Here is a 24737-nt window from a genome sequence, read left to right as displayed (position 1 = left end):
CTCACTTACTGAACCTTCAAAGTGTATGATCACATCTGATTCTCTCAGCCACACTACAAACACTGCCCTAGTCGTCTTTATTTTATAGAAACAAGAAGTAAGGCCCAGTGGGGCCAATGACTTACCCGAAGTTACACAGACCGAACTTACAGACTTGAATCTGTGGAATCTTGCTTTCTGTTATTCCACACTTTGTTTTCTAATGTGACTACAGGGGCTGGAGTTATAGCTTGGAGGTAGAGTGCTTGCCTATCACGCATGAGGCACCAGGTTCAGTCCTCCAATACAACTATACATGTGTGTATACACACCTGTATAGTAAGTATATGTATGTACATGACATGTATGCACATATGATGCAGTACACTCTCTCTGGAGACCACTTGGATATATTCATGCCAACACATCAAGTTATCAGCATAATTTTATTTATTATTCCAGGAAAGCAGGGAACTACACAGGCCTATTAAGGACTCACACATTCCAAGTAAGTTGGGTGAATGTGGTTTTTAAGCAGCATACAAAGCCACCCTAAGACACAGCATACAAAGCCACCCTAAGACAATCTACACACTTCAGAACACATGAAAGAGCTCTACAGGCTGCGGCCTCTGTGTGGCGAGGAGCTCTGGAGACATCTTCTGCAAACATGCACATGCAGTCTGTTTCCTCTCCCACCAGGCCCCATCTCCTTCACCCAGCAATCTAAAAATCTGCCTGGAGACAGGGAGATCTGAATCCAAAGAGGACCTTGCCTCTGATTCTGGGTTATGTGAATCAAGGGAATCTACTTGTTCTTGAACACTCAATCATTTGCCTCTCTCTCTCTCTCTCTCTCTCTATGAGTGTTGAGATGGGACAGTCTCTCCTTCAGCGACTGCCTCTGGCTCCCCTTTCCCAGTGCCAGTGCATATGCTGGGCCAAATGGCTCAGTCAAATGGCTCCAGCTCCTGCAGCCAACTCAGCTACTGAAGAACACAGCTGTGCTCAGCCCATCCGCTCCACTCTGATCAGCTCCTCCTGGGGTAGAAGTGTGAGACTGATGGCTTTTAATGAGGGCTCTGGGAACTGGCCCCAATTCTGAATTTGTTGTACAGAACAAATTAGTTTGTTTTGCTCACCCCTTCAGAAGGATAGCTTCTCATCACAAGCAAGGGGCTCTCACTCCTTTAGGAGAGGCACCACCTTAGCCCAGGGTCTAGGAGCCAGGCTTTTCCAGACACACACTTGAAACCCTGAGAACTCTGGATGCCCAGACGGAACATTTAGCATGCCAGAAGCCTGGCCTCTCTGGACTCATAATTCCTGTCCCCAAAAAGGCTTTTCATTCAGCTTGTGGCCTCCAGAGTAGGGTCCTTAACAAGAGCCTCTGGTACTGAGAATACAGTTTGGATTTGCATTTGCATATGTCTTTTTTAAGTTTCTACTCGTGTTTCATATGCAAACTATCGGGAAGTGCTCCTTTTCCATCTGAGAGGAGGATGTGATCAGTGAAGTTTGGAGATCACAGACCTACAGGTACAAAGAACAGTTTCTCTGGATTCTGGGGTGGGGGTGGGGTCACAGGGACAGAGTGGTTGGGCTGATGTAAAACAGCTGTCGCTACTAGTGGTAATTTAGAGGTCTAGGGGTTTGAACTGGCCACTGGGCACACTGGTAGGGGACCTCCACTCTTCTCTGTCACTGATTGCAAGTAAGCACTGCTCCTGGGCAGGACAGGGCGGGGTGGGCGCGGATGTCTTCATGTGAGTGCTGGATGGAGCAAGAGATGGGGCAAAATCACACGAGGATGGAGTGGGCTCTAGCACGGGCAGAGGTCGGGGGAAGCTGACCCAACTCCATGGCGGGGAAGATCAAACATCTACATCTTCAGAGTAGGTGTTGGGGTTCTCCTGGGACCGGGTCACCACCTTGAACTGACGCCTCAGGAAGCCGCCGTAGCGCTTCTGGTTGTCCCACTTGAGCTTGGGGCGAATGCGCCGCAGAAAGCCCCCATAGCGTTTGTACAGGTCCTCATGCCCTACCCGATCCCCGTCCTGGCCCCCATCCTCGTCCCCAGCCATCTCGGAGCTTCTCTTGGGATATTTGCGCAAAAAGCCGCCATAGCGTTTGGCCGGTTTGCCCAAGTCCTCATCATTGAAACGGAGCGTGCCGGCCTGGATGGCTCCATCATTCATCTCATCAGCACCCATCAGCTCAGACTCCTTTCCGTCGCCAAACCTGCCGGAGAGACCCCTGAGCTTCTCCTCTGAGAGGCTGGTAAGAAACCGGCTTTTCTCCAGCTCCCTCAGGAGAGGCTCCAGGAGCTTGGTCAGGGTGCTGAAGCCTTCCTCCAAAGCAGCCTCGTTCTTCGAGGCATCTTCGCCACGGAGGCCGGAGGCGGAAAGGGCAAGGAAGGACAAAAACTCCTGGCACCTCTCCCACTCTTCTGCGGGCGGCACCACGTTCCGGCACTCCAGGGAGCAGATCTGAAAGGATACAAAGGAGAAGAGTCACTCGATGACTGTCATCATGTGAGGCATGAGAATTCAGACCTACAGAGACTAGACCTCCATCCCAAAGGCACAGAGACACAGGCGGCAATGCCAAAAGTAGAATCAAGATCTTCCAATTGTCCTGTGCCTATGCGTTCCCTCCCCACCTCCACCAGGCGTGGAGGGGGCTGCCCACACTTTACAGACAAGAGAGGTTCAGAGCAGCAGAAAGAAAGTGCGCAGGGAACGGGTCGCCTGAGGGTGTGTGTGCTGGGGGACCGTAGGCTCCACTCCATGGTGCAGTAGGGAGCATTGATGACTGTGAGGATGCTGACAGTCGTGAGTAAGGCTGCAGCTTGAGTTCTGAAGGTCCGCCGCGCGGGAGTCTCCACGCTGAGCCGCACTGCTTTCCTAAGAGTGAGTGCGGGCCTACCGTGTGAGGCCTACACACAACGAATATGGACTAGACAGACATCAAACACTTATCATGATCTCAGGGGATCGGTTCTCATTGTGTGGAGGGGGAAAGGGAGACTCGGGGAAGAGTCCCGGGGGAAGGGAGCTGGAAAGGGCCGAAGCCTGACCGTTGTCTGCCACAGTTCAGCCAGCAAACAGGACTGCGGTCCTTCTGCGGTGCCAGGTGAGATGGATGGGAAGGCGTGACTCAAAATAACATCAACAGACCCGGCAAAACATCTCAGGCCCACGAGAGGGGGTTTGGCTCCCAGCCCACCAAGGAGATCCTGACAGGGTCAAGGGGACAGCCTCTGCCAGGAGACTGAATTTGGAGTCTGCCCATCAGCTAGTAAAGGAAGCTTTGGAATGTGTCCCCAGAGCTCCAGACTGCAGAGCCAGCACCCCATGTCTACACCCTGTTGCCAGGCACTTGGCTGCCTAGAAACGTGGTCTCTGTACAGACCTGGGAGAGCCATGGTGATGAAATCTAGAGCGCAGTGGGAACTAGACATCAGACTCTGGTACCCAGCAGTCCGGAGGGCAGGAGACCGTGTGTACCAGCAAACAGCAGATACAACAGAGCCACGGCTGCCCAGGTGTACAACCCCCCTTCTCTGGGCTCCACTCACAAATAGAATGGTATGGAGAAGCCTTGCTGAGACCTACCAGGGGGTTGATGGGATGGAGTCCGTCCTGAGTCCTCACTGCACACAGGGAGCACAGGGATGGGCAGTCCGTGGCGACGTTAGAGGGCATCACGAGGAGGCAAGCTGCCAGCATCAGCCTGGACCACGCCATTCTGTCTCACTCTTCTGCTGGAGAGAGAAAAGGACAAGATGGTGAAGCGTGTCCTGAGCTGACAAGGCCATATCTCTTACTCACGTCTCACGTAAGAGCAGCCTGAGGCTGGCATTCTCCTTCCTATCCTGTAGTCAAGGACACAGGAACTAGGGAGGTAACGTCGGAGTCAAGGCCAGGGAACAAGGAACAGTTGGATGCTGAGTAATTGCTGCATCCTGGGATCTTGTCTCTATTGACAATCCATGCAACTGCTCTGCGAGGCAGGCTATGCTGTAGTCTTTACTTGACCGATGGAGAAACTGAGGCACAGGGAAGTGATTCTTCACAGCTAGGAGGCCAGTAAGCCCGTGTCTGGCCTGTCTACCTTCAAGGTTTGTTGCTATGTGCTGAGTCCAGAGGTTGGAATGTGCTCTTCCTGCACTTCTCTCTCTCTTTCTCTCTGCCTCTCTGTTTCTGTCTTTGTCTGTGTCTCTGTTTCTGTCTCTGTCTGTCTCTCTTTTTCTCTATGTCTGTCTAAGCTAAGCTAGAAGCAATCCTTGCACTGCTGAGTGAACACTCCTGCTCTTTCTCTTTTGTTTGTTTGTTTTAACAAGGTCTTTGAAACTCTCCTCTTTTGCCTCGGCATTCCTCCTCACTCTGACAGGTGCTTCACTTTCACCCTCTCTCCATGCTGGCCTCCGCCTTAGCTTCTCTGATTATAGCACAGACTACCCTTCTCAGCATATTCGTTCCGAGATGACACCCATCAGGTGGAGTGAGGCCTCACCCTCTGCCCTCGATGTCATGCATGCCTCAGTCTGGCCCCATCCTTAACCCCAACAGTCAGATCTGGGATCTGCTTTCATAAATATGCCAGGCTCTGCCTCACCTTGAGCACGCTGCTTCCTCTTCCCGGAGACCCTTTTCTCTCCTCTTGCTATTTGTCATTCCCTTCTTTGACTAGGTTTCACCTGCCAGGAACTTGTACCTCTTCCATCATAGAAGCACACCCCCTAACTAGCTGTGTGAGCATTCTCCCTCTCCAGGCATGGCGCATGCGCACACGCACACACACAAGCGTTCTGAACAAAGACTAATGCCTGCCTCCTCTGTAATACTTGTTTGTGGGCCTCTAACAGGCTAAGCTTGCTCCTGCCTCAGGACCCTTGTGCCTTTTCTTCCTCTCTCTCTGAAGTTTTCTGACCTGAGGTTTTCACAAGACCCTCTTCCCTGAATTCAATAAACTAAATGTCACAGGGCCAGAAAGGCTCACTCTAGCTGAAGTATCTGCTTGTACCGCTTCCTCAACTAGAACATTAGCTTTCAAAGGCAGGGACCTTGGCTGTCTTAACTTCCTATCCTAGCATTTAAAACTCCAGCCAGCACATGGTAGGCTTTTTGTAAATGCTTGACAGATGAACTGATGGCGTATAAGAAAGCCTGTTAAAAGTTGTCTCTTTAGAGGAGCGAAGATGTGAGGGGTTGGAGAGAAGGGACATGAGAAAGACTGGAGGGAGGAAAGGAAAGCGGAAAATAATGGAATTGTGTTTCAACTAAAGTAAAAAATTAATGTTGCTCCTTTCACAGTCAACTTTAAAAATATTCATTTTATTTCTAATTACATGTCTGTGTGTGGAGTAGGTTATATGCGATCCTTCAGGTGCCTGTGGAGGTGCCTGCACCCATGGAGCTGGAGTGACAGGCATCTGGGAGTTGTCTGAACCAAAGTTGGGTTCTTTGCAAAAGCAGTGTTCACTCCTAACAGTTGAATCATCACTCCAGCCTCACCAGTCAATTCTCCATAAGTCAAATCACTATGTAGCTCTTACAAATGGAACTGTGATGCCCCAGAGACCCCTAGCCAGCCAGCTGGGGCTTTCCTCTTTTCCTGCCCATACACCCTGACCTGCTGTCTCATCCACCTTCTCTCCGGGTTCCTGCGAACTGCTCTGCTTCTGCTCATATTCAGGGGCTCCAAATAGTCTACCCCTGAGCCAAACCTCTAGGATGCACCCCAGGACAGGTCTCATCTCCTAACGCATGCAGCAGGCTCCCCATCCATCATCTCAGTTGCCATTTTGAGCTGCTGCTGCCCTAAGCCCCTGCGGTCGCTTCTCTTGCTGGGAGTGGCCCGCACCCTGCCCCGAGCCGTGAAAGAAGCTGGGGCGCAGGGCCCACTCTCTTGACTCTCTCCACCCAATAATTGCAGTTTCTAGAACGGGTTTGAGTCATCAACCACTAAGTCTTCCATGAGTCCCAGCAACAGAGAGCGTTGACTGTGCTCCAGGCTTAGTCTACCCACCAGCTGAGGGGTGCGCTGTGGATTTGCTAGGATGCTGTGGACAGATTACGTCATCTTTTGCCCGCCTTCGAGACGAGAAAACTGGGGCTTAGGAACTTGGTAACTTGCCCAGGGTTATACCCAACTGTAGGCCAGAATGCAGGCCCATGTGCTTCTCTTGAGCCCGGGCCCCACTGCTGCAGGCGCAGGGAAGCGTGGAGGGGGAAACACAGAGCACTGTATTCGCATACCTTGTGTGTCTCTTTTCCTCTCGGGTTTTTCCTGTTGTCTATCAGAGGAGAAAAATCTGAGTTCTGGGTAAGCGAACGCACCATTTACATGCAGACAAAATAAATGGCTTTTTTTTTTTTTTGTCTCTGATACTGATGATAATAGGCCTGGCATGCTATAAGATTCGAGCAAATTAAACCCACTGGAAAGCCCGCGTCAGGGGTTGGGAGACTTCCCACACCACTGAGCTCTAAAAGAGAGCCAGTTTCGACCTCTCTATACAGAGCCAGTGCCAGCCTCTTTTCCTCTCCCTCAGCTTCTGTATAATGACGTAGGTGATGAAGTAGCTAAGTACCTGGCCTTCTGAGCAGCCTCTTGAACTAACCACTGCACTGAATAGCAACTGAAGGCCTGAGTGCTATTACCATGCCTGCTGTACAATGAGAAAACTAAGGCTTCCCAAGACTTCCCCTGGGCATAGCCCAAGGGAAACCGGCACCTGAGGAGTCTCCTGTAGAACTTGCCTTCTCATCCGATGGTGACCGCCCATGCTCCTCCATCTCCCTGGCCCACGCTGCAGTCTTCTGCCTCTGCCTGGTTCTGGACCTGATTCAAGCCTATCTGCCTGAATACAGTCTGCACGGTAGCCAGGGACTCTCCTGACACGTCCCTTTGATAGGTCGCTACCCAGCTCTGCACCAGCCCTTCGGGCTCTGCAATGCCTCCCAGAGGTCTGACCCTTCTGCCCACACCCACCATCCTTCCCTACACACAGAGCTTGCAGTTGGTAAGGGCACACGGTACGCGTGGCTGTGCTCATCCTGTACGCAGCAATTTGTGAGGCAGTCCTCAAGATAACGCCTTAAGGCTGAAACCAATAGTTTTCCCAAAGTAGAGAGAACATGGAGGCGCAAAAAGATGACGTAATCTGTCCACAGCATCCTAGCAAATCCACAGCGCACAGGCAGCCTGCTGTGTGTTCTGCCTGACCCGGGCTTACCCAAGCCACTTCAGTGTCACAACCAAGGACTCATGACTGCTGTCCCTAACCCTCAAACACCTGTTAGCCACTCCTTTTGACCTGACTAACATCCCTTCTTTAGAACTCAGCCTCAGGTATGAAACCAGGAAGTCTGTCTGCACCTGACCCCTCCTCAGAGCTCCTGCAGCTACCCAGGCTAGCTGCAGGACGTGGTTACCTCTGACTGTCTGAGTCTAACACAAGAGGGGGTTTTGTAAATACAAAGTTCCCGCAGCCTGAGTATGCACAGTGTATTTGCCCATGGCAGGGAGGCATTGAGAAAACCACGTAAAGGAGAAGCTGGAGTTCTGATACCAAGAAGGGGCAGAGGCCAGTTCCTGCCAGCCTGTGGGCCTAGCTACAGTTTTCATTTGTTTAGAAATGTCATGAGCAGACTGGGGAAGTTTGTACTATCAACGCATGGATGGACTGATGTACACATACATGGATGGATGGATGGAAGGATGGATCGATGTGTGGATGGATGAGAAGCTGAGCAGATGAATGGATGAATGATAAATGGTTGGTGTCCCAGAACGTCATCTAGGATTCAAATGAGACCAGGAGCTCCATACAAGTTTGTTGGGTGAATGGGTGAATGAACAGACATTTTAAAATGGAGACTTTTTTTTTTTAATTGAAAAAAAGAGAGAAAGTTCAATTTCCAAGTTGCTTGGAAAAAGAAAATAAAGTTAAAAGCCTTTGAGACATTGGAACGGCATTTTGTCCCTCGTTATGAGGGGGACACACACTCAGACCAGACCCCACTGCTCCTGCCGAGCACCTAACAGACATTTGTATCTGCCACACTTGGACAGCCAACTCAAGCAACTTGTAAAAGCAGCTTAAAGGGAGAGGGCTTCAGTGATTTTGAGAAAGGTGAGGCCTCCAATCCTGCCTGAGCCAGATGAAGGCACACTGAGTTTGTTGCGAGTACAGATTCCAGCTAGACACTTAACCACACTTGGGGAAAACTGACTTTGCTATGTATCAGTTTTCTCTGCTACACAGTGGAACTAATAACAAAGCTTGTGAGGGTTCGCAATCAAATGAGAGTCCATGTGGGCGCGCTAAGCCCATGGGTGGCTCACACAAGGCATTTTAAATAAGAAAGTACGAATGCAGTGGTCTGGTCTCATGTGGGCTACAAGGGAAGGGAAAAAAAAGCAAAAAGGACATAGGCCCGGCATGTGGCCAGATATATTCTCTGATCTGCATGGGGGCCTGCTGTGTGGAAGGCAGAGCTGGTGTCCTCACGGCCATAGCAATTCTGTAACAGCCTCTACCTCTCAGGAGCCTACTGTACCAAGCTTGTGCGCATTAGCTCCGAATCCCTAGAGGTGCTGCTGTTCCTTCATGCTTTCTGAAGAAGGGAAGTTCTCTTGTCTTGTGAACAGACGTCCAGCTCCCTGGCTTGATCCCTGAGGTAAAATGTGTCTTTACACACTGGCCTTGAGACCACCCCCATCTTATTTCCTCCTTTTTGTGAACACATAACTCCTGAAAAGCAGCTGTATTTACAAACTGATTAGCCGATTAGAAGTTCAGCACTGTGGAGAGGCTAATTTCCTTATTTTGGGTTAGCTTTAGCCCCCAGAACAACCATCCCTTGCCCACCTCTGTGTCAGAAGTAACATCCTGTGACTAATAAGTAAAAGACCTTTAGAATCTATTCTCTTTGCAGACCCGAAAGCTAAGAAAGTCATCAGGTAGCATCTTGGGCCTATGGAAAAGCTTCCCCCATCTTCCTCTACCTGCACCTCTGATGTACCCACCAACGTATTTTAAGTTTTCCTTGATTTATGGCTTTCTTTGTTCTGTAAAACTGTAAAACTTCATGAAACTTCCTCCACATCAGAACATGGAGTTTCCGTGCTTCTGTTTTCCCAGGCCATGGTCACTTAAGGTGGCTCCGGGATAAACTCTTATTCCCTTTAAGATGAGAGCTGTGGTTGTCTTGTTTTATCTTGTTTTGGTTTTTCTGGCACCTTTAAAGGATATTCAAATGACTGAGCGATGTCAGGTGGCTCCCGAGTGAGGGTGAGGCAGGGAGATTGCCACCTTTCCACCAGGGTCTGTCTGTTATGGACAGAGCTTGGAAGCCAGACCAGCTGCGCCACATCTCTGTCTGGGGCAGACAGAGGCAACGCAGCTGTGGCCTTCAAGGTATTGAGAAGTAGAAAGGCAAGCATGAAGATGAGCCTCAACCAGTGACCCGGAGGAAGGTAGGCTGGAGCCCTCCCATAATCCTCTTCACTTGGCACATCATGCACTGTGTCCTAGGGCACAGTCAGCACACACATAACAGCCCAGACATGTGGGGGAAAGAGGTGTGACCATCCTACCAAACAGAAAAGGACAATCTGGATATATCCTACACCATGACCACAGGATCAGAATCTTCCCTTTCCCTTCACAGGTGTATTCTATGGGTTTTTATGGGTTCCATATGTCTGAAGAACCCCTGCCCCACTGACGGCTACCCACAGGTGTAGCAACAAAAGCAACAAAAGCATCATCAACTGCTGAAACACGGGCAGCCCGCAAAGCCAAATGTGTTTACCATCTGAGCCTTCACCTAGGAAGTATGTGCTGTCCTGCTTCATTAGACTTATACAAGTCTGATAGTTTTCAGCTAATTTTCCTGGGTCTCCTGGAGCCATCTCCTGACAGAAGGCCAGGTGGGTTTTCTGCAGTACACTGGGGTCGCATCCTGCACCCTACAAATCCAGAGCCACTACTGGTAGCAGGACCCATTAAGGAAGAGAAAAGTCACCACTCACCTGGGACTTTAATACTCCTTGAGAGGTAAAACCATGGCCTCATCAGACAGCCCCTACGTCCCCTCTCTCTGGACAGTGTCGTTAAAGAACCAGAATAAAGGAGAAACTCTTTTCCCTCTTGATCCAGAATTCCTTGAAAGCGTTGGTTTTGTTTTGATTTGATTTGTGCCCTCTCCTCAGCTCGAAGATATTTCTACTGTAGTTAGCCAGGGCTCCAGAGGCAGCAAGCATTTTCTTTGAAAAGCCAGGGCGGAATAATAATGGCATGATTTAACATCACAATTATCTCTGGCAGCAATGTATGCATATGATTGTTCCCATTTGGAGGAAGAGGAAATGGGAAAAGGTAAGAATGAAGTCACTTGTGTAAGGTCACAGGATGAGTCAGGAGGACTCCAGCTCTCACACCCACCTTGAAACACGTCACCATTTCTGTGACCCTCCAGAGACAACCTTTCTGGAATCTATCAAGAATTGTGCCACTGCTCTGTGCCAGGCAGGATGCCTCTGGATGGCCCCTCAAGACAGGCTATCAGTAAAGGCTTAGGCTCCAGGGGAAAACTGTGGACTGAGAGAAACAGCACCATCTAGTGGCGGGGCTGGAACCTACAGCATCTTCCACCTGGGGGCTAAGTGCTCTTTATCTTTTATGTGAATTACCTGCGTCAGTGAGCTGGACACTGTCAGCCCCACTTACTGGATGGGAATACAGTGACTCTGAGAGACAGGAACTAGGCATAGAGTTAATCTGCTGACTGCACAAACTATCCCGAGGTATAAGGGCACATGGCATCTGGCTATCCTCCAGATGTTCACACACCCCTGAAGATGAAACCATTTCAGGACTTTTCACTTTATTGGAAAATAACAAGTTCATTTTGATAGATTCCCAAAGGGCTGGTAAAGGAAGGCTTCAAAACTTGGAAACGTTCCTTGTTGAGAAATGATCACTGATAGGGGATGTGTAAGCCATTTGCACAATGGCTCGGGTCCCGAGCAGAAAATGAGCCAACCTTTTGTTCAGCAAATATCAAAGCATGGGTACAGGACTAAGTCATACCCCAAGGTCACCACATTTGCAGGGACAGATAGAAATATGGGTCCTGCAGTCCAGACCACCATGGTCCAGTCTCAGGGATATGATTAGCTGCAGTTTTAAAGGAATGTTTCTCAGCTGTTGGATTTGTTAATAAATCCCCTCCCTTATTGTCATTTGGCACTGTTATAAGATAAGGAAAAAGACAAAAGGAAAATGAAAGGGCAGAGAGAGATAAAGAACCAGAGAAAAGGGATCCAGGGTCGGGGACAACAATGACAGTGTAGATGCTGGGGGGGAGGGTTGAATGGGAAAGAGAGGGGAGGGGCAAAGAAGATGTAAGGAAAATGAGGCAAATGCCAACATCCTTTCCTGCTCCTCCCTGAATCTGCAACTTGAGCTACATAATAACTGCTCAGTAAACCTTTATCAAGTTCAATTGAATTTTGTAGGAATAAGACTGGGGACACATTACCCTGGGTGAGTATGTCTGCCCCTAGTGACCAAGCATTCTGGCCACTGGGGTTAGGGTCGGAGAAACTGCTGCACATGTCAACTGCTTCACAGATGTGACAACTGAGATCTAGTGAGAGTATGGAGTGGGTTCCAGGCTGAGCTACAAAGGACTTGAGGGCATAGCTCAGCTGATGTTACTGTCGCCCCCTACTGTGGTCAGCTATGTTTTAGCACCTTGTGAACCCCACTAAGATCTGCTAATCGCTCACCAGCCTCAGTGGCGAGAGAAATCATCTGCTGACCACACTTGCTCAGAAAGCGAACCTCTAAAACCAAACCAGCAACTACTGGCCCCTCTAAGAATGAGGGAGAGATTTAATAGATAGACAAGTGATGCTAGGAAAACTGGAGGTGGGCTGACATATCAGGGAGGGACTTGGTTAACCAGGGGTGGGGTGGAAGCCTGCCATTTTAAGTCATTCGAGAGTTGATCATAACAGCAGTTACTGAGTTCCTACCAAGTGCCAAGTGCATACAGCCTTCCATAGACGATGCATAATAATGTGGGGGGGCATTATTAATATCATCTTCTTTATATTGGTAAGGAAATGAAGACCCGAAAAGGGAAAGGGTCACACACACTAAGGTGACACATGGAAAACTCTTGAGGCAATGCTCAGGAAGTCCTGGGAGTCTTCACAGCCTTCCGCATGTTTTCTCAAACTGCCCAGACCCAAATACTTGAGTCGCCTGCTGTGGCAAAAACAGTGGGTCAAAACAGCTTCCATGTGACACTATGCTCCCAGCGGCCAGCCTCTCCTGGAGACAAGGGGACTCTGCCACCCATCACACTTAGCACAATGAGGACAAAGCAGAGGGCTCAGGATTGTCAGTATACACACACACACACACACACACACACACACACACACACACACACACCATAACTCACCCAGCTGGGGCTACTTCAAGAGCTCCCCCTACGCAGATCTCAAAGCCTGGTGATGAATGACCTGCACAAACAACAAAAGACAAAGTGGGGTAGAATGGGAGCACTGGGGAGTGGGGGAACAGAGAAGGAAGGTGAGCAGAGCGTAGGAGTAAGAGCCCCACGAGAAGAACAGAAAGGGACTGACAAGCTGAAAGGTTTTGCAACAGATCTTGACAGCAATGCCTGTCAGATGAGAAAGACAGCAGTGTGTATTTCACCAACCCTTGGCAGAAGGGTGATAATGAGGCTTTGCTATCTGTGGGAGGGTACTTGAAAGCAGAGCCAATAACCTAAAGAGCTTGGGAGCTTTATTAAGGGATACTTGTAAATCTTAAGAGGTTCTCAGAAAAAGAAAAATACCCCGGGGAAAAAGTAACGAATCACAGAATTTACTTTTCAACCTTGGAATTGTCTGCAGACGCCTTCTCTGAAACTCACCAGCTTTTTTTTTCTTCCTGATGTCAAACTTTGGGGTTTCGTAATAGTTATACTACTTTCCTTGAATGTGGGCATTGTGATAGCAGAGCCCCCGGCTTTCCTGAGGTGAGCTTCCCCCAAGCCTAACTTAGCTGCCTCCAGCTGTAACGTGGCTGTAATTTACGTGAAAGCAACAAGTCTTTTCAAAGTAAGATAGACGAGAGAAGTCCTGCTCGGGCTGGGTAACCAGCCATGCTCCCACTTTCTTTCCTCATTCTCCTTTCAATCAAAGGAAACCCAGACTTCATTTTGAGTAAAATCATAGCACTGAAATTAGCACTTTGTCAGTGATTAAGCATGATTCAAAAAGAATAAAAAGGACAGCGCTTCTTTACGCATTGATGGTGTGGATCGATACTTGGCAGATGCCGAGTCCTCACCCTCGTTAATGTTCCCAACCCTTGTAATCTAAGTCCAGTGAGGATGTCGACCTTTCAAACCCGGCTAATTAATGGAACCACTTGGTCTTCCACCCAGGCTGCCCCTTTCCCCCTCGGAGCCTGAAAACCAGCTCGGGGGACTTCCGTGTGGCAGAGCCAGAGCACAGCTAGTACCTGTGGAAGCCAGGACTGCACCGGGCACAGGTTCCAGGGGGCAGGCAGCTGTCTGAACTCACTGACCTGGCTTTAATAAGCTAGCCTTGAAACTCTGACTTCCTGTGCTGAATAATCAGAACCAAACCTGACTTCCCCCAGCCCAGGCTCCCACCAATTCCCTGCACAGCGTAGATGCGCAGAGCCAGGATGTCTGCGCTCCCTGCGGCTCTTACCTGTGCCCTGCTTTGTCCCTGGTAGGCTTCTGGCTGATCAGATGGTAGGGTGGTTGATCCAAGAATCAGGAGGCACCCTGACTCCAGCTCAGAGAAGTGCCACAGAAGAGGCTGTGAGGGCTACCAATCCCCCTCTGGCAGTTCTGGAGCCTTACCCCCCCTTTTATGTCCGAGAGTCTCCCCCTGTGGCTCAGCCCTCTCAGCGCTAGCTCACAGAGCACAAGCCGCCAGGAGCCAATGGGGAAGTGGCAGAGCAGTCAGAGCTCAGACCCCCAGTCCTTCCACTCAACTCCTGGGCCTGAGTGAGACACAATAGCTGCTCCGGGTGGTGTGATGTGGAGGAGGATGCTACCGCGCAGTCTGGGGGTGGATTCTCAGTGTAGTGCTGTTTGTCACTTCAAATTCGACCACTTTCAGCATTTTCAGGAGAGTGTCACAGGCAAAGAGAGACAAAGGTGGGGAAAGGCAGACCGAGGAGGGGACAGAGAAAGACTGAGAGATGCAGAGAGTCAAAGAGAAAGGCAAAAGGAAGTCGGCAGACGGAATGGAACAGAGAAAGGTGATGTCTGAGACAAAGCAAGAAAAGAGGCAGACCCACCGCCACAGAGGCTCTATCAGAGACCAGGAGATGAAGTAGGAGTGGGATTCACAAGTAAAGGAATACTGGGACACGAAACAAAGGCTGCCTCAAAATATAGGAACCAGAGGATGCCCTGGAGTGTCCGAAGTAGAGTTCTTGGTTATGGAAGAGGAACATTCAGCTCCATGTTGGCTGGGACACACACACACACACACACACACACACACACACACACACACACACTGGCATGTGTAATGTACGCTAGTGTACACTTGACTGAGGATGCCAGTTGACTTGGGCACCTGTCTGAGTCAATGCCAGGCATTGCCCTTCCTCACAGTCAGGAGCTGCCGTTCAGTTTTCAGTTTTCTCTGGCAGCAACATGGAACGAATGTTGTGACATCCCTCCTCTGAATACTGGCTATGAAGTGCCTTTGTGTGGCTCTGGGTAGGAACACACCTGGTTGTGTGAACCCTCCACCGTGCCCTGAGCAACCTGAAGGTTCTGCATGGCTGCAAAGACCTCTCACAACACAAGCACACACGCATCTTCAGTCAGCAGCAGAGCTGCTTGTCATGGCCGGGAGAGTGTCAGAGGCTGGCCCGGAAGTGCCTGTCACGAACGCCTGGGTGGCACCAGGCAGTGAGCAACGATGTCAAGTTTAATGCTCATATCCTCGCCAGGTGCAGCAGCAGAGGCTAAGAGAGCTGAGAAACTGGACACAGAATACAGCAAAACAGTCACCAAGCCATCATCCAGACCTAGACTGATCTGGCCCTAACCATCAACTGTACAACTGCCCACCCTGAAGACGTGGTTCTGCAATGTTGTTATCTCTAAGACTCAGTCGGTAGATGAGAGCTACAGCTAGTAACACTCAAAGTGTGGGTTTAATTTCTGCCTCTGCCACTCACCACTGCAGAGTCCTAAGCCTCCATTTGCTCATTTGTAGAATGGGGGAAAGAGACCCATTGGGATCTTGTCATAGCGAAAGGAGGAAGTGCCAAGAGCATTTGCTATAGTTGGCACATGGCCAGTACTTGCCTTCAGCTGCCCTCCTGGTAACAGCGGGTAACCAAACATGCTCTGATGCACAAACCATACTTTATACTTCTCTGGGGCACCATCCTCTTCCTGCCACTGGGTCGTTATACACTCCCGTAGGGCTAGGATGACAGAAGGGGCTGTTTGATGAGTACCTAGTACGTCACAGACACTGCCACTTGTTTCGTTGTACCCTCAGAAAAGCAATGTTATGGTGTGGTTGTCAGCCTGCAACTTTGCATAATTAAGCAGCTGGAATGGGCTGTAGTGCTAGCCATGCAGGGGGAGTGGAGAGGTCCTGGCTATCCTTGTCCCTCTGGCCTTGACTCCAGGCCCCCTGACCTCTCTCATCTCTACCCTACCCTAGGCCTTCCTTCTGCAGGATCCCTCTCCCAAGATGAATAAAGTGCTGGCTCTGACAGGCAGGAACGCACAGCTTCCGGGCACACCCACGGCATCTGGTGGCTGTCTTCCTGCTTGCCGAGCTGGAGCCCCCGACTGTCTCTAGTCACTGTTACCCAGGGAACTCACAATCTGAGAATGAACTGTTTCTTCATCCTCAGGGTCAAACTCTGATGCCATTTGCCCCCACTTTTCTTAATCTCCCCTCTCCTTCTCCTAATTTCTACCTCGGTAAGCTCTCAGCAATAACCTTGGAATAGATGAATGCTATGAGAGATGAGGCAGAGTCACTCCAGTAGCTGGAAGTCAGCAGGCAATCGAAAGGGAGAGAAGAGAAAATACTACATCATAAAGAGAAGTAAGTGCAGTGAGGCAGAGAAGCTCAGTCTTGAAAAGCCTTCGTCTGAGTCTATTATAGCTTTAAGAGCAGCTATTTAATCCATGTATTTTTCCTCTCTATCTGCAGTGTCCTTTAAACACACACACACACACACACACACACACACGCGCGCGCACACACACACACACACGCGCGCGCGCGCACACACACACACACACACACACACACACACGAAGACTAGAAACAGACTCCTTATTCCTGGAGAACCCTAACCCAAGGTTTCTCCCTCCCTTAGGCCTGGGACACCCCTCCCACTTGGGGTCCTAATGCAGGCCTTTGAGCACCTTCAAACAGAGTTCTCTGGAGTGCCCTGTGTGCTTCCCATATCCGTCACAACAGCCGGGTACCTCACTCAGATGCCCAGATGCTGGAGTCATCCTCAGAAAGCAGGGAGATAGCGCCAGTTTACAGAGCTGTCAGGACCAATTCCTGAGTTCTCTCGTGCTGCTTGCCTGCCTGTCCTCAGTGAATGATGGGCACTAATTCAGATCTCGGAGTGGACAAGAAACAAAGAATAAGGGAAGGAAGTTCTTGAAACAATCAGCCCTCAAGTTGTGCTGACAGAAAGGTTTCAGGAAGATCATGTTAGGAAACAGAAAAGAAAAGAAAATTAAAGCCAGCTCATATGTTCTCCACTGTTGTAAACTCCCTCATCTAGCAACCATCCTGTGATTATTATTTGCCTGCTTGCAGAATAAGGAGGCAAATGAACCACCTCAGAATATGCCTATCCAAAGATGTGAAAAATAATGAAAACTTTAAAACACTGAAGAAAAAAAAAATAGAAAAAGACACTAGAAGATGAAAAGACCATGGATTGGGCGAATCAATGTCGTGAAAATGGCTATCTAACCAAAAGCACTTCTCATCAGAGTCCAACATTACGCTCCACAGAAACATAAAATATGTTAAAGTCCCTATACAAGCACAAAAGACCCCAATAGTCAAAGCCATCCTAAGTGAGGAGAACATTGCTTGGCAGAATCTCTGTACCCGATTTCCGTATGGGTATGGTACTGGCACAAAAACCAACAAGTAAATCAATGAAACACAACTGAGGACCCAGGTACAAAAGTACGTGGCTACAGCCCCCCGAGCTTTGACAAAGATACAAAAAATGCCTACTGGAAAAGGACCCAGACACAAATCCATGTAGCTACAGCCACCTGAGCTTTGACAAAGATGCTAAAAATACACATTGAAAAAAAGGACAACACTTTGAACAAATGGTGAGGGAAAACTGGATAACCACACATAGAAGAATGAAAGTTGAGTCTTACTTTTTACTCTGCACAAAAACCAACTTCAGATAGATTAAAGACCTAAATGTAATTCCTGCAACTTTGAAACTTATAGAAGAAAAAGTAAGGAAATGTATTAGTTTCTTTCCTGTTACTGTGATAAAAATACTATGAACAATGCAGTTTAAAGAAGAAAGAGTTTAGTTAGGCTTATGGTTTCAGGGTCTGTCAGGGCATGGAGGCATGGGAGCAATCAGCAGGAATGCGGCAGGAGCCAGAAGCTGAGACATCACATCTATGAATGTAGGCATGAGGCAGAGTGGAGGAGGTAGCCAACTGGAAATAGGGTGAGTCTGTATAATCTCAAGGCCCACACCCAATGATTTGCTTGTTCCAGAAAGACCACACCTCTTAAACCTCCTAAACAATAGCGTCAACTGAAGATCAATTTTTAAATACCCGAGACAATGAATGCCATTTTTTCATTCAAACCATTATATTCTATTTGCCCCTCCCATAGGCTAATGGCTATTAAGATGCATTTAGTATAACTTCAAAGGTCCCCATAGTCCTTTTAAAGTCTCAGCACTGTTTACAGACAACAAAGCTCCAAGTCTTTTCTTGAGGCTCAAAACAATCTCTTAAATTATAACAGGAAAAATGCAAGTTACGTATTTCCAACATAGACTAGTCACTACCATTCCAATATAGAGGAATGGGAGTACAGCATGAAAAAGCTGGACCAAAGAAAGACCAAAATCCAGCAGGGCGAACACAAAATCCTGTAGCTCCACATCTGACGTCTAGATATTAGTTTGAAAGAGCAAAGATGGCACTAGCTCTCCAGGTTCACTGCAACATGCGTCTCTCTCTTAGGGTGATTCCACTCCCTGGATACAGATCTCCTTGGCAGGTGTCTATGACGCTGGCATCTCTAATATCTTGGGATTTCCACCAAAACCCAGGCGTTATTTTCCCAGTGTGACACAATGGCTTTGCACAGCCTTTTCCCCTTCTCAGGGCCGTCATGCAAGGACTGCCCCACCACAGCCCGAACTCAACATCTCTCTGAAGCCATGGAGGAAGAACCCAAGGCTCCTTCACTCTTGTATGCTTTATGACTCTAGGACCAGTACCACATGGATGATACTACCAAGTTAAGCTACCGGCTTGGGATAGACCACTTTGGACTGCAGTCTGGCAGCTTTTGTTTGTTGTTGCAAAGTTTCCAACTCGGGAAAGAGAGCTACTAATGTGGTTGAAAGGTGTCTTCAGAGACATGAAGGATGTAAGAACGAAGGTGTCGTGGATTTTTCCTTCACAGCTCTGGCATCTCCAACATCTTGCGGTCTCTACTGAAACTCTGGTTTCCTTTCCACAGCTTTACACAATGGCCATCCACATTCTTTTTTTCCTCTTAGAGTCCTCAAGCAGGGCATCCCTGATTTCTGGTCTCAGAAACATTTTTCCCTTATTCCAGTGCAGAGCAGGGCAGAGCAGAGCAGAGCAGAGCAGAGGTCCTTCTCCTCCTCCTCCCCCTCCTCCACCTTTTCTTCCTCTTCCTCGTCTTTTCCTTCTCCTTCTTCTTTTTCTTTTTCTTTTTCTTTTCCTTTTGTTTTTTTCTAGACAGGGTTTCTCTGTGCAGCTCTGGCTGTCTTGGACTTGATTTAGAGACCAATCTGGCCTCGAACTCACAGAGATCTGCCTGCCTGTGTTAATCTTCTTAACAATTACAGCCTCTCTTCAGCACAAGCCTTGGCTGGGACATTAAGGTTCTGAGTGCCCATTGTTTCTCCAAAATGTGCATTTTGTATTTCTTTTGGACCCACTTGTCTTTTCTTTCCAGTGTTGATTTGCATACAGGTTACCAATAATTGCCATACCACACATCTAACATAATAGAATCTTGCTTGAAATTGCCTCTACCAGCTGAGCAGCTTAATTCTACCACTGGGGAGGCAGAGGCAGGCAGGTCTCTGAGTTTGTTTGTCGATGTCAATCTGATCTACAGAGTGAGTTCCAGGACAGCCAGGGCTACACAGAGAAACCCTGTCTAGGAAAAAAAGAGAGAGAGAGAGAGAAAGGAAGGAAGGAAGGAAGGAAGGAAGGAAGGAAGGAAGGAAGAAAGTTGGGCAAGCTGGTAGGAAGAAAGCAAGGAAGGAAAGAAGGAAAGAAGGAAGGAGGGAAGGAAGGAAAAAAGGAAGAAATTTCTTCTACTAAAGAAATTAGTTTATTGCTTTTTAATTTAGCCTCAGGCAAGTTCTTAGGACATGAGCAAAAGACAGCCAGCTTTTTTTTTTTTTTTTTACTCTTGCCCAGTTACTGTTAAAATCTTTGCTTCCTTGTGACACTCTTTGAGTTTGGTCCTTACAGTCTATATTACTCCCAGAACTACAGTCTTCTAGGCTCCTACTCTGCTTACAGTTTTCTAGCCCAAAGTTCCAAAGTCTCCCATATTCCTCCAATAAACAATATGATCAGGTTCTTTAGAGAACCATGTCATTCTCTGGTACCAATTTCTATCTTAGTTTGCTTTCTATCGTTGTGATAAAACACTGGCTAAAACCAACATGGGGGGAGGTTTTATTACATATTACAAATTGGAATCCATCGAGAAGGGAAGCCAGGCCAGAAACCTGGGACCCAAACTGAAGCAGAACTATGGAGAAACACTGCTTAATAGCTTGCTCTTCACACTTGCTTTTAGCTTTCTTTCTTTCTTTCTTTCTTTCTTTCTTTCTTTCTTTCTTTCTTCCTTCCTTCCTTCCTTCCTTCCTTTCTTTCTTTCTTCCTTCCTTCCTTTCTCTTTTTTCTTCCTTTCATCCATCTTCCTTCCTCCTTACACCCCCCCTTCCTTTCTCTTTAAATGGTAAAAACATTTTAAAAACAGATACATTTACTTTAATTTTATGTGTAAAATGTTTTGCCTGCATGGAGGTATATGTACCACATTCATAACTGGTGCCCATGGGTGACAGGAGAAGTTGGCTCTCCTAGAAATAGAGTTAAAGATGGTTGTGAGCCACTTTGTGGGTTCTAGGAACCAAACTCTGGTTTCCTGATAGAGAAGCAATTGCCTTTACTGACTGAGACATCTCTACAGCCCCTGCCCAGATACTTTTCTTATACCTCCCAGAGATGGCATCATCCACAGTATGCTGTGCTCTCCTATATCAAATTAATCAGGAAAATACCCCACAGACTTGACTACAAACCAATCTTATGGGTGCATTTTCTCAGCTGAGGTTCCTTCTTTCTAGATGAAAATATTTGTGTCAAGTTGACTAAAGATAATTAGAACAAAAAATGCTTTATAATATAGACATAGACAAAGATTCCTGGATAGGACTCCAGTTGATTGATAAAGAAATAATGCTGATAATTGACAGTGAGACCTCATGAAATTAAAGAGCTCCTGTATAGTAAAGGAAAGGTTAATTGAGTGAAGAGACAGCCTACAGAATGGGGAAAAAATGATAGCTATACAACTGACAGAAGATTAATATCTAATATACAAGGAACTGAAACTAGGCTAATGAAATTAACAGGGTCTGCAAAGAATGACATATAGTCACTAAAGATGAAAATTGTTCAGCCTCACTAGCTATCAGGGAAAAACAAGTCAAGGTTATACTGAGATTCTATTACAGCCTGCTCATTAAGAAAATAAGTAACAACAGAGGCTGGTGAGGAGATGAATGAAAAGGAGCCCTACCCACTGCTCACGAGAATGTAAACTAGCCTAGCCACCATAGAAGAGTGTATGAAGGGTCCTCAAAAAACTAAATAGTTTTTCCACATGACCAAGCTGTACTACTACTATTTCTCCAAAGGACTCCCGAATTCAAACAACAGAGACCCTTGCATATCAATAATTGCATTGTTCACAAAGGCAAAATTGTGGAATCAACCTATATGCCTGATAGCAAAGGGATGGATAAAGTATATTTGCATGATGGAATTTTTCAGTCATGAATAATAATAAAATCATGTTTGCAGGAAAGGGATGCAACTAGGACTAATCATATTATGTGCACTGAGCCAGCCTCAGGATAAACAAACATCATGTGTTTTCTCCCACTGGTGGCTCCTGGATCTTTATACAGATGCATAAATTCATGCATCACATGAAAGTAGAAGCTAAAGTGTCTAGAGGAGCAAAGGGTGTGACTGTGAAAGGGAAGAAAAGATGTATGAAGGAGTCTCCTCAATGTGCAACACAGACTTATATGAAGAGGTCCTTGTGTAACACAATGTCATTTATTGGTGAATTTACATAATAAAAATAGAAAATAAGATAAAGTTCGTGGTATGTCCCTACCCACAAGCCACAACAGAAAGGTGACTGGAAGCAGGGAGAATGGAGTGTCCATCCCTGAACCGCTTCAACTCTCCTATATTATAACAGCATCACCTTTCCCTGCAGATTCCTTTTCCTGCTCATCTAGAGCATCATTCCCTCTAGCAGACCAACCATGCTACCTCATGCAGATCACTGTCCCTCATGCAACTCTGTCCATCTTCACATTTGTCCCTCGCATGTGTGGCGACTGTTGATTTCTATGATAGTTGCCAGCTTCCCCTCCTCTAGAGTAAATTCTGTGAGGGCAAATGTCTTGTCTTGCCAAATACCTAGTAGGTGCTTAGTAAAAATTTGTTGAATTAGTGAGTTAAGTGGCCAGAGCAGAGAGGAAAAGAAGCACAGGGGAAGAAAAGGCCATGCAGGGCCCTGAGCATCAGACTAAAAACAGACAGTTTCTAACCTGAAGAATACATTTCGGAAGCTGCCAAGGATTAAAAATGGTTCTTCCTGTCAACAAAGAACCCAGAGATCCAGAAACAACTTACTCAGCCCTTGAACAAGAAGCATTCCTCAGTGTTTTGATATTAGTTATTCAAATTCAAATTCAGCATGATTCCCGTTCTTATCAAGCTCATAGTCCTGTGAGAGAAATGTGTAAGCATAAGAACAGAATATGAAGCAGCTGCAAGAAAAGAAAAAAAGAAAGAAAATAGTGCAAGAGGCAGAAACAGCAGAGATTATCTCTCTGCAGGCATGCTCAGGAAGGACTCTCTGCCCAGTGGGTTGTGGAGAATAAAAAGGAGCTTGCCAAAGAAACAAAAATGGGTTTCCTAGAACACACCAAAGAACCAAAGTTGAGAAAGTGGAGAAATGAAAACTCATGTATAGTAAAGATCTCAGCAGTTCCTCAAAACGGAAGCAAAAAATTACCATATGACCCAGCAATCCTACTTTTAGGAATAACCTCTAAAAGGTTGCAACCAGGAAATTTAGAAAGATACGCAAACCTTGACTTTTTAAAAGAAAAATCCAACCAGTGAAAGAGTAAGAGAAAACTGTCTACACACAGAATGCGGTGCCATTTGGCTCTGAGAAGGACAGTGCTGCTCTATGTCATGGCAGATGAGCCTTTGCAACACAATGAGACAAACCCAGGAGGCAATGCCACACCGACGGCCTGTAAGTCCAGACAGGCACATTTGCAAGACAACAGTGAGATAGACCTAACTCATAGGACACTAAGGAAGAGGGACATACGAGTCATCGCTTAGGTCTCTGGAATGAAGAACAAGTTATTGAAATGGATGAAGACCGTAGAACACCAGGATAAGCTAAGCACACATCTTAACCCTGATGAGCTAAATGTGCAACTCATTACAATGGTAAATTATGTTTAGATGTATATAACAAAATATGTCTCCACAGCAAGATGGAGACATCACAAAGTTAGGAAAAAGAAACAGGAATTCTGACCTGCTATTGGGGTTTGTTTGAAGGAGCCAGGGGCTCCTTATTCCATTCTGGAGAAAACAGTCTTGCCTCAGCCCCATGTCTCCCCACCCGCTTTGCTTCTAGGCTCACAACCATTCATGTAGAAACTTGTAATCTGAAACAAGGGTAGACTTGACAAGACCATGGCACATGCCTTTCTTTGATAAAGGGGAGCCTTTCCTCAAGCCAGCCCTGAAGGTTTGTGAAAAGCCAATGGTCCCTAGTCTGGACCATTGAAAGCCAGGAAATACTGGATCCTACATCAGCGAAACCAACAACAAAACATTATCAACAACAGAACAAATGAACTTGTTGAGAAAAGAAAAGGCTTGGTGTGTGAAAGGCAAGATGGACCCCCTTCTGCCATGCTCTTATTATCTGGGCTGCTACAAGAAGATGCTGCCCACAGTCTGGGTGGGTCTTCCCACAGGAGTCAAGGCAAGTATTTGTTCAGGTGAGGCTTCTGACTCTGGTGATTCTAACTTCTGGCGAGTTGATGTTAAACCAACCTTAATGGGTATCTTGACCAAGACGTAAGGTTGGGATGACTAGGGCAAAGCCAACAGTATCACACAAGAGCTGAGTTTTGGGTACAGAGTTTCAGCATGGCAACCAAGAACCTGGCTGTAAATCACCAGATGGTGAGACATGGTCTCTATCTTTCAAACCTCTCTATAGCCCCAAGCTGCTCAGGGCCATTTCTGAGGAAGCAGGAAGCACTGGAGGATGTCCTCAGAGAGAAACATCCTCTTACCAGCCGGCAGGAAGTTCTCAATTTTGGCAGTGACTCACTCTAAGTTTGAAGGACCTAATTACTCAGACACTAAGGTAGACATGGCACACACATGTGCTCCTGGCTCGAATTCACAAACATTTCACTTCCTAGAAGACAGAGGCTCTCAGGAAGCAATGAAAATACAGAGCTGTGTGCTTCCTCTGTCCAAAATTCAACAGATACCAGGAGCAGAGAGAGAAACTGGACCTGCAAAGAATACCATCCCTGATAGGCAAAGCTTTTATCAGATTTCGTCTCAGCTGGCAGGCAGCACAGCACTCTAGCCCTTGCTTTATAGCTCATTTCCCTCTATTCTGAGCTCAGCCGTCTCCACGCACTCTATCACTGAGCCACTACTACAAAATGGGTGACATTTTTACCTTCATCCGTCAGAGCAAAAAACTAAACTTAGGGAGCAGTTGTTTGCCTGAGGTCACACATCTAAGAAACCCAAGGTTTAGCCAACTTTCAGCTACCGCGTGCCTCACAGGGGCAACCAGCGCCCAAGAGTGGCCCGTGAATGAGTCCTGTGACTTAGGGAGGGTCACTGAGCATCAAGCATAGTGATAAGATTAGGGACAAATGCCCTTTATGGGACGTTTCTTTTTGCAGATGAAGAAAATGAAACCCTGGCTTGGGCGGGGCGGATGACTTCCCAAATTACGCATTTGGCTCGTGCGGGACTGAACTTGTGGCAAAGTCTGCCTGGTCTGTAGTCCACGTCCCTTTCTGTCACGCCACATCT

General features: G+C 47.4%; 1 protein-coding gene across 6 annotated transcripts; it reads right to left on the bottom strand.

Moving 5' to 3' along the window:
* Window positions 1-402: 402 nt before the first annotated feature.
* Window positions 403-14059, bottom strand: Pdyn (prodynorphin). Of its 6 annotated transcripts, none has more exons than XM_055603502.1 (4): window positions 13756-14059; window positions 12471-12531; window positions 3597-3745; window positions 403-2468 (listed from the first exon to the last, which is right to left on the bottom strand). In XM_055603502.1, exons 3-4 carry the CDS (start codon window positions 3726-3728, stop codon window positions 1854-1856), a joined length of 747 nt encoding a protein of 248 aa, XP_055459477.1. In that variant the 5' UTR covers window positions 3729-3745; window positions 12471-12531; window positions 13756-14059; the 3' UTR covers window positions 403-1853. The 6 variants fall into 6 exon arrangements, with proteins under 6 accessions (XP_055459477.1, XP_055459485.1, XP_055459493.1 ...); XM_055603510.1 differs by having other exon boundaries at window positions 3597-3742; XM_055603518.1 differs by lacking the exon at window positions 12471-12531.
* Between the last annotated feature and the right edge of the window lie 10678 nt (window positions 14060-24737).

Source organism: Psammomys obesus, unplaced genomic scaffold, assembly GCF_907164565.1.
Source record: "Psammomys obesus unplaced genomic scaffold, mPsaObe1.curated_primary_1811, whole genome shotgun sequence".
Taxonomy (NCBI): Eukaryota; Metazoa; Chordata; class Mammalia; order Rodentia; family Muridae; genus Psammomys; species Psammomys obesus.
This window is presented reverse-complemented; position numbering and strand designations above follow the sequence as displayed.

What these genes read in the sequence shown, in the direction of transcription:
- Pdyn (XM_055603502.1), bottom strand. Translation starts at nt 3,728, where the DNA reads ATGGCGTGGTCCAGGCTGATGCTGGCAGCTTGCCTCCTCGTGATGCCC. An exon ending in TCCATCCCATCAACCCCCTG is followed by an intron (nt 2,469 to 3,596) that starts GTAGGTCTCAGC and finishes GTATCCTTTCAG; the next exon opens with ATCTGCTCCCTGGAGTGCCG.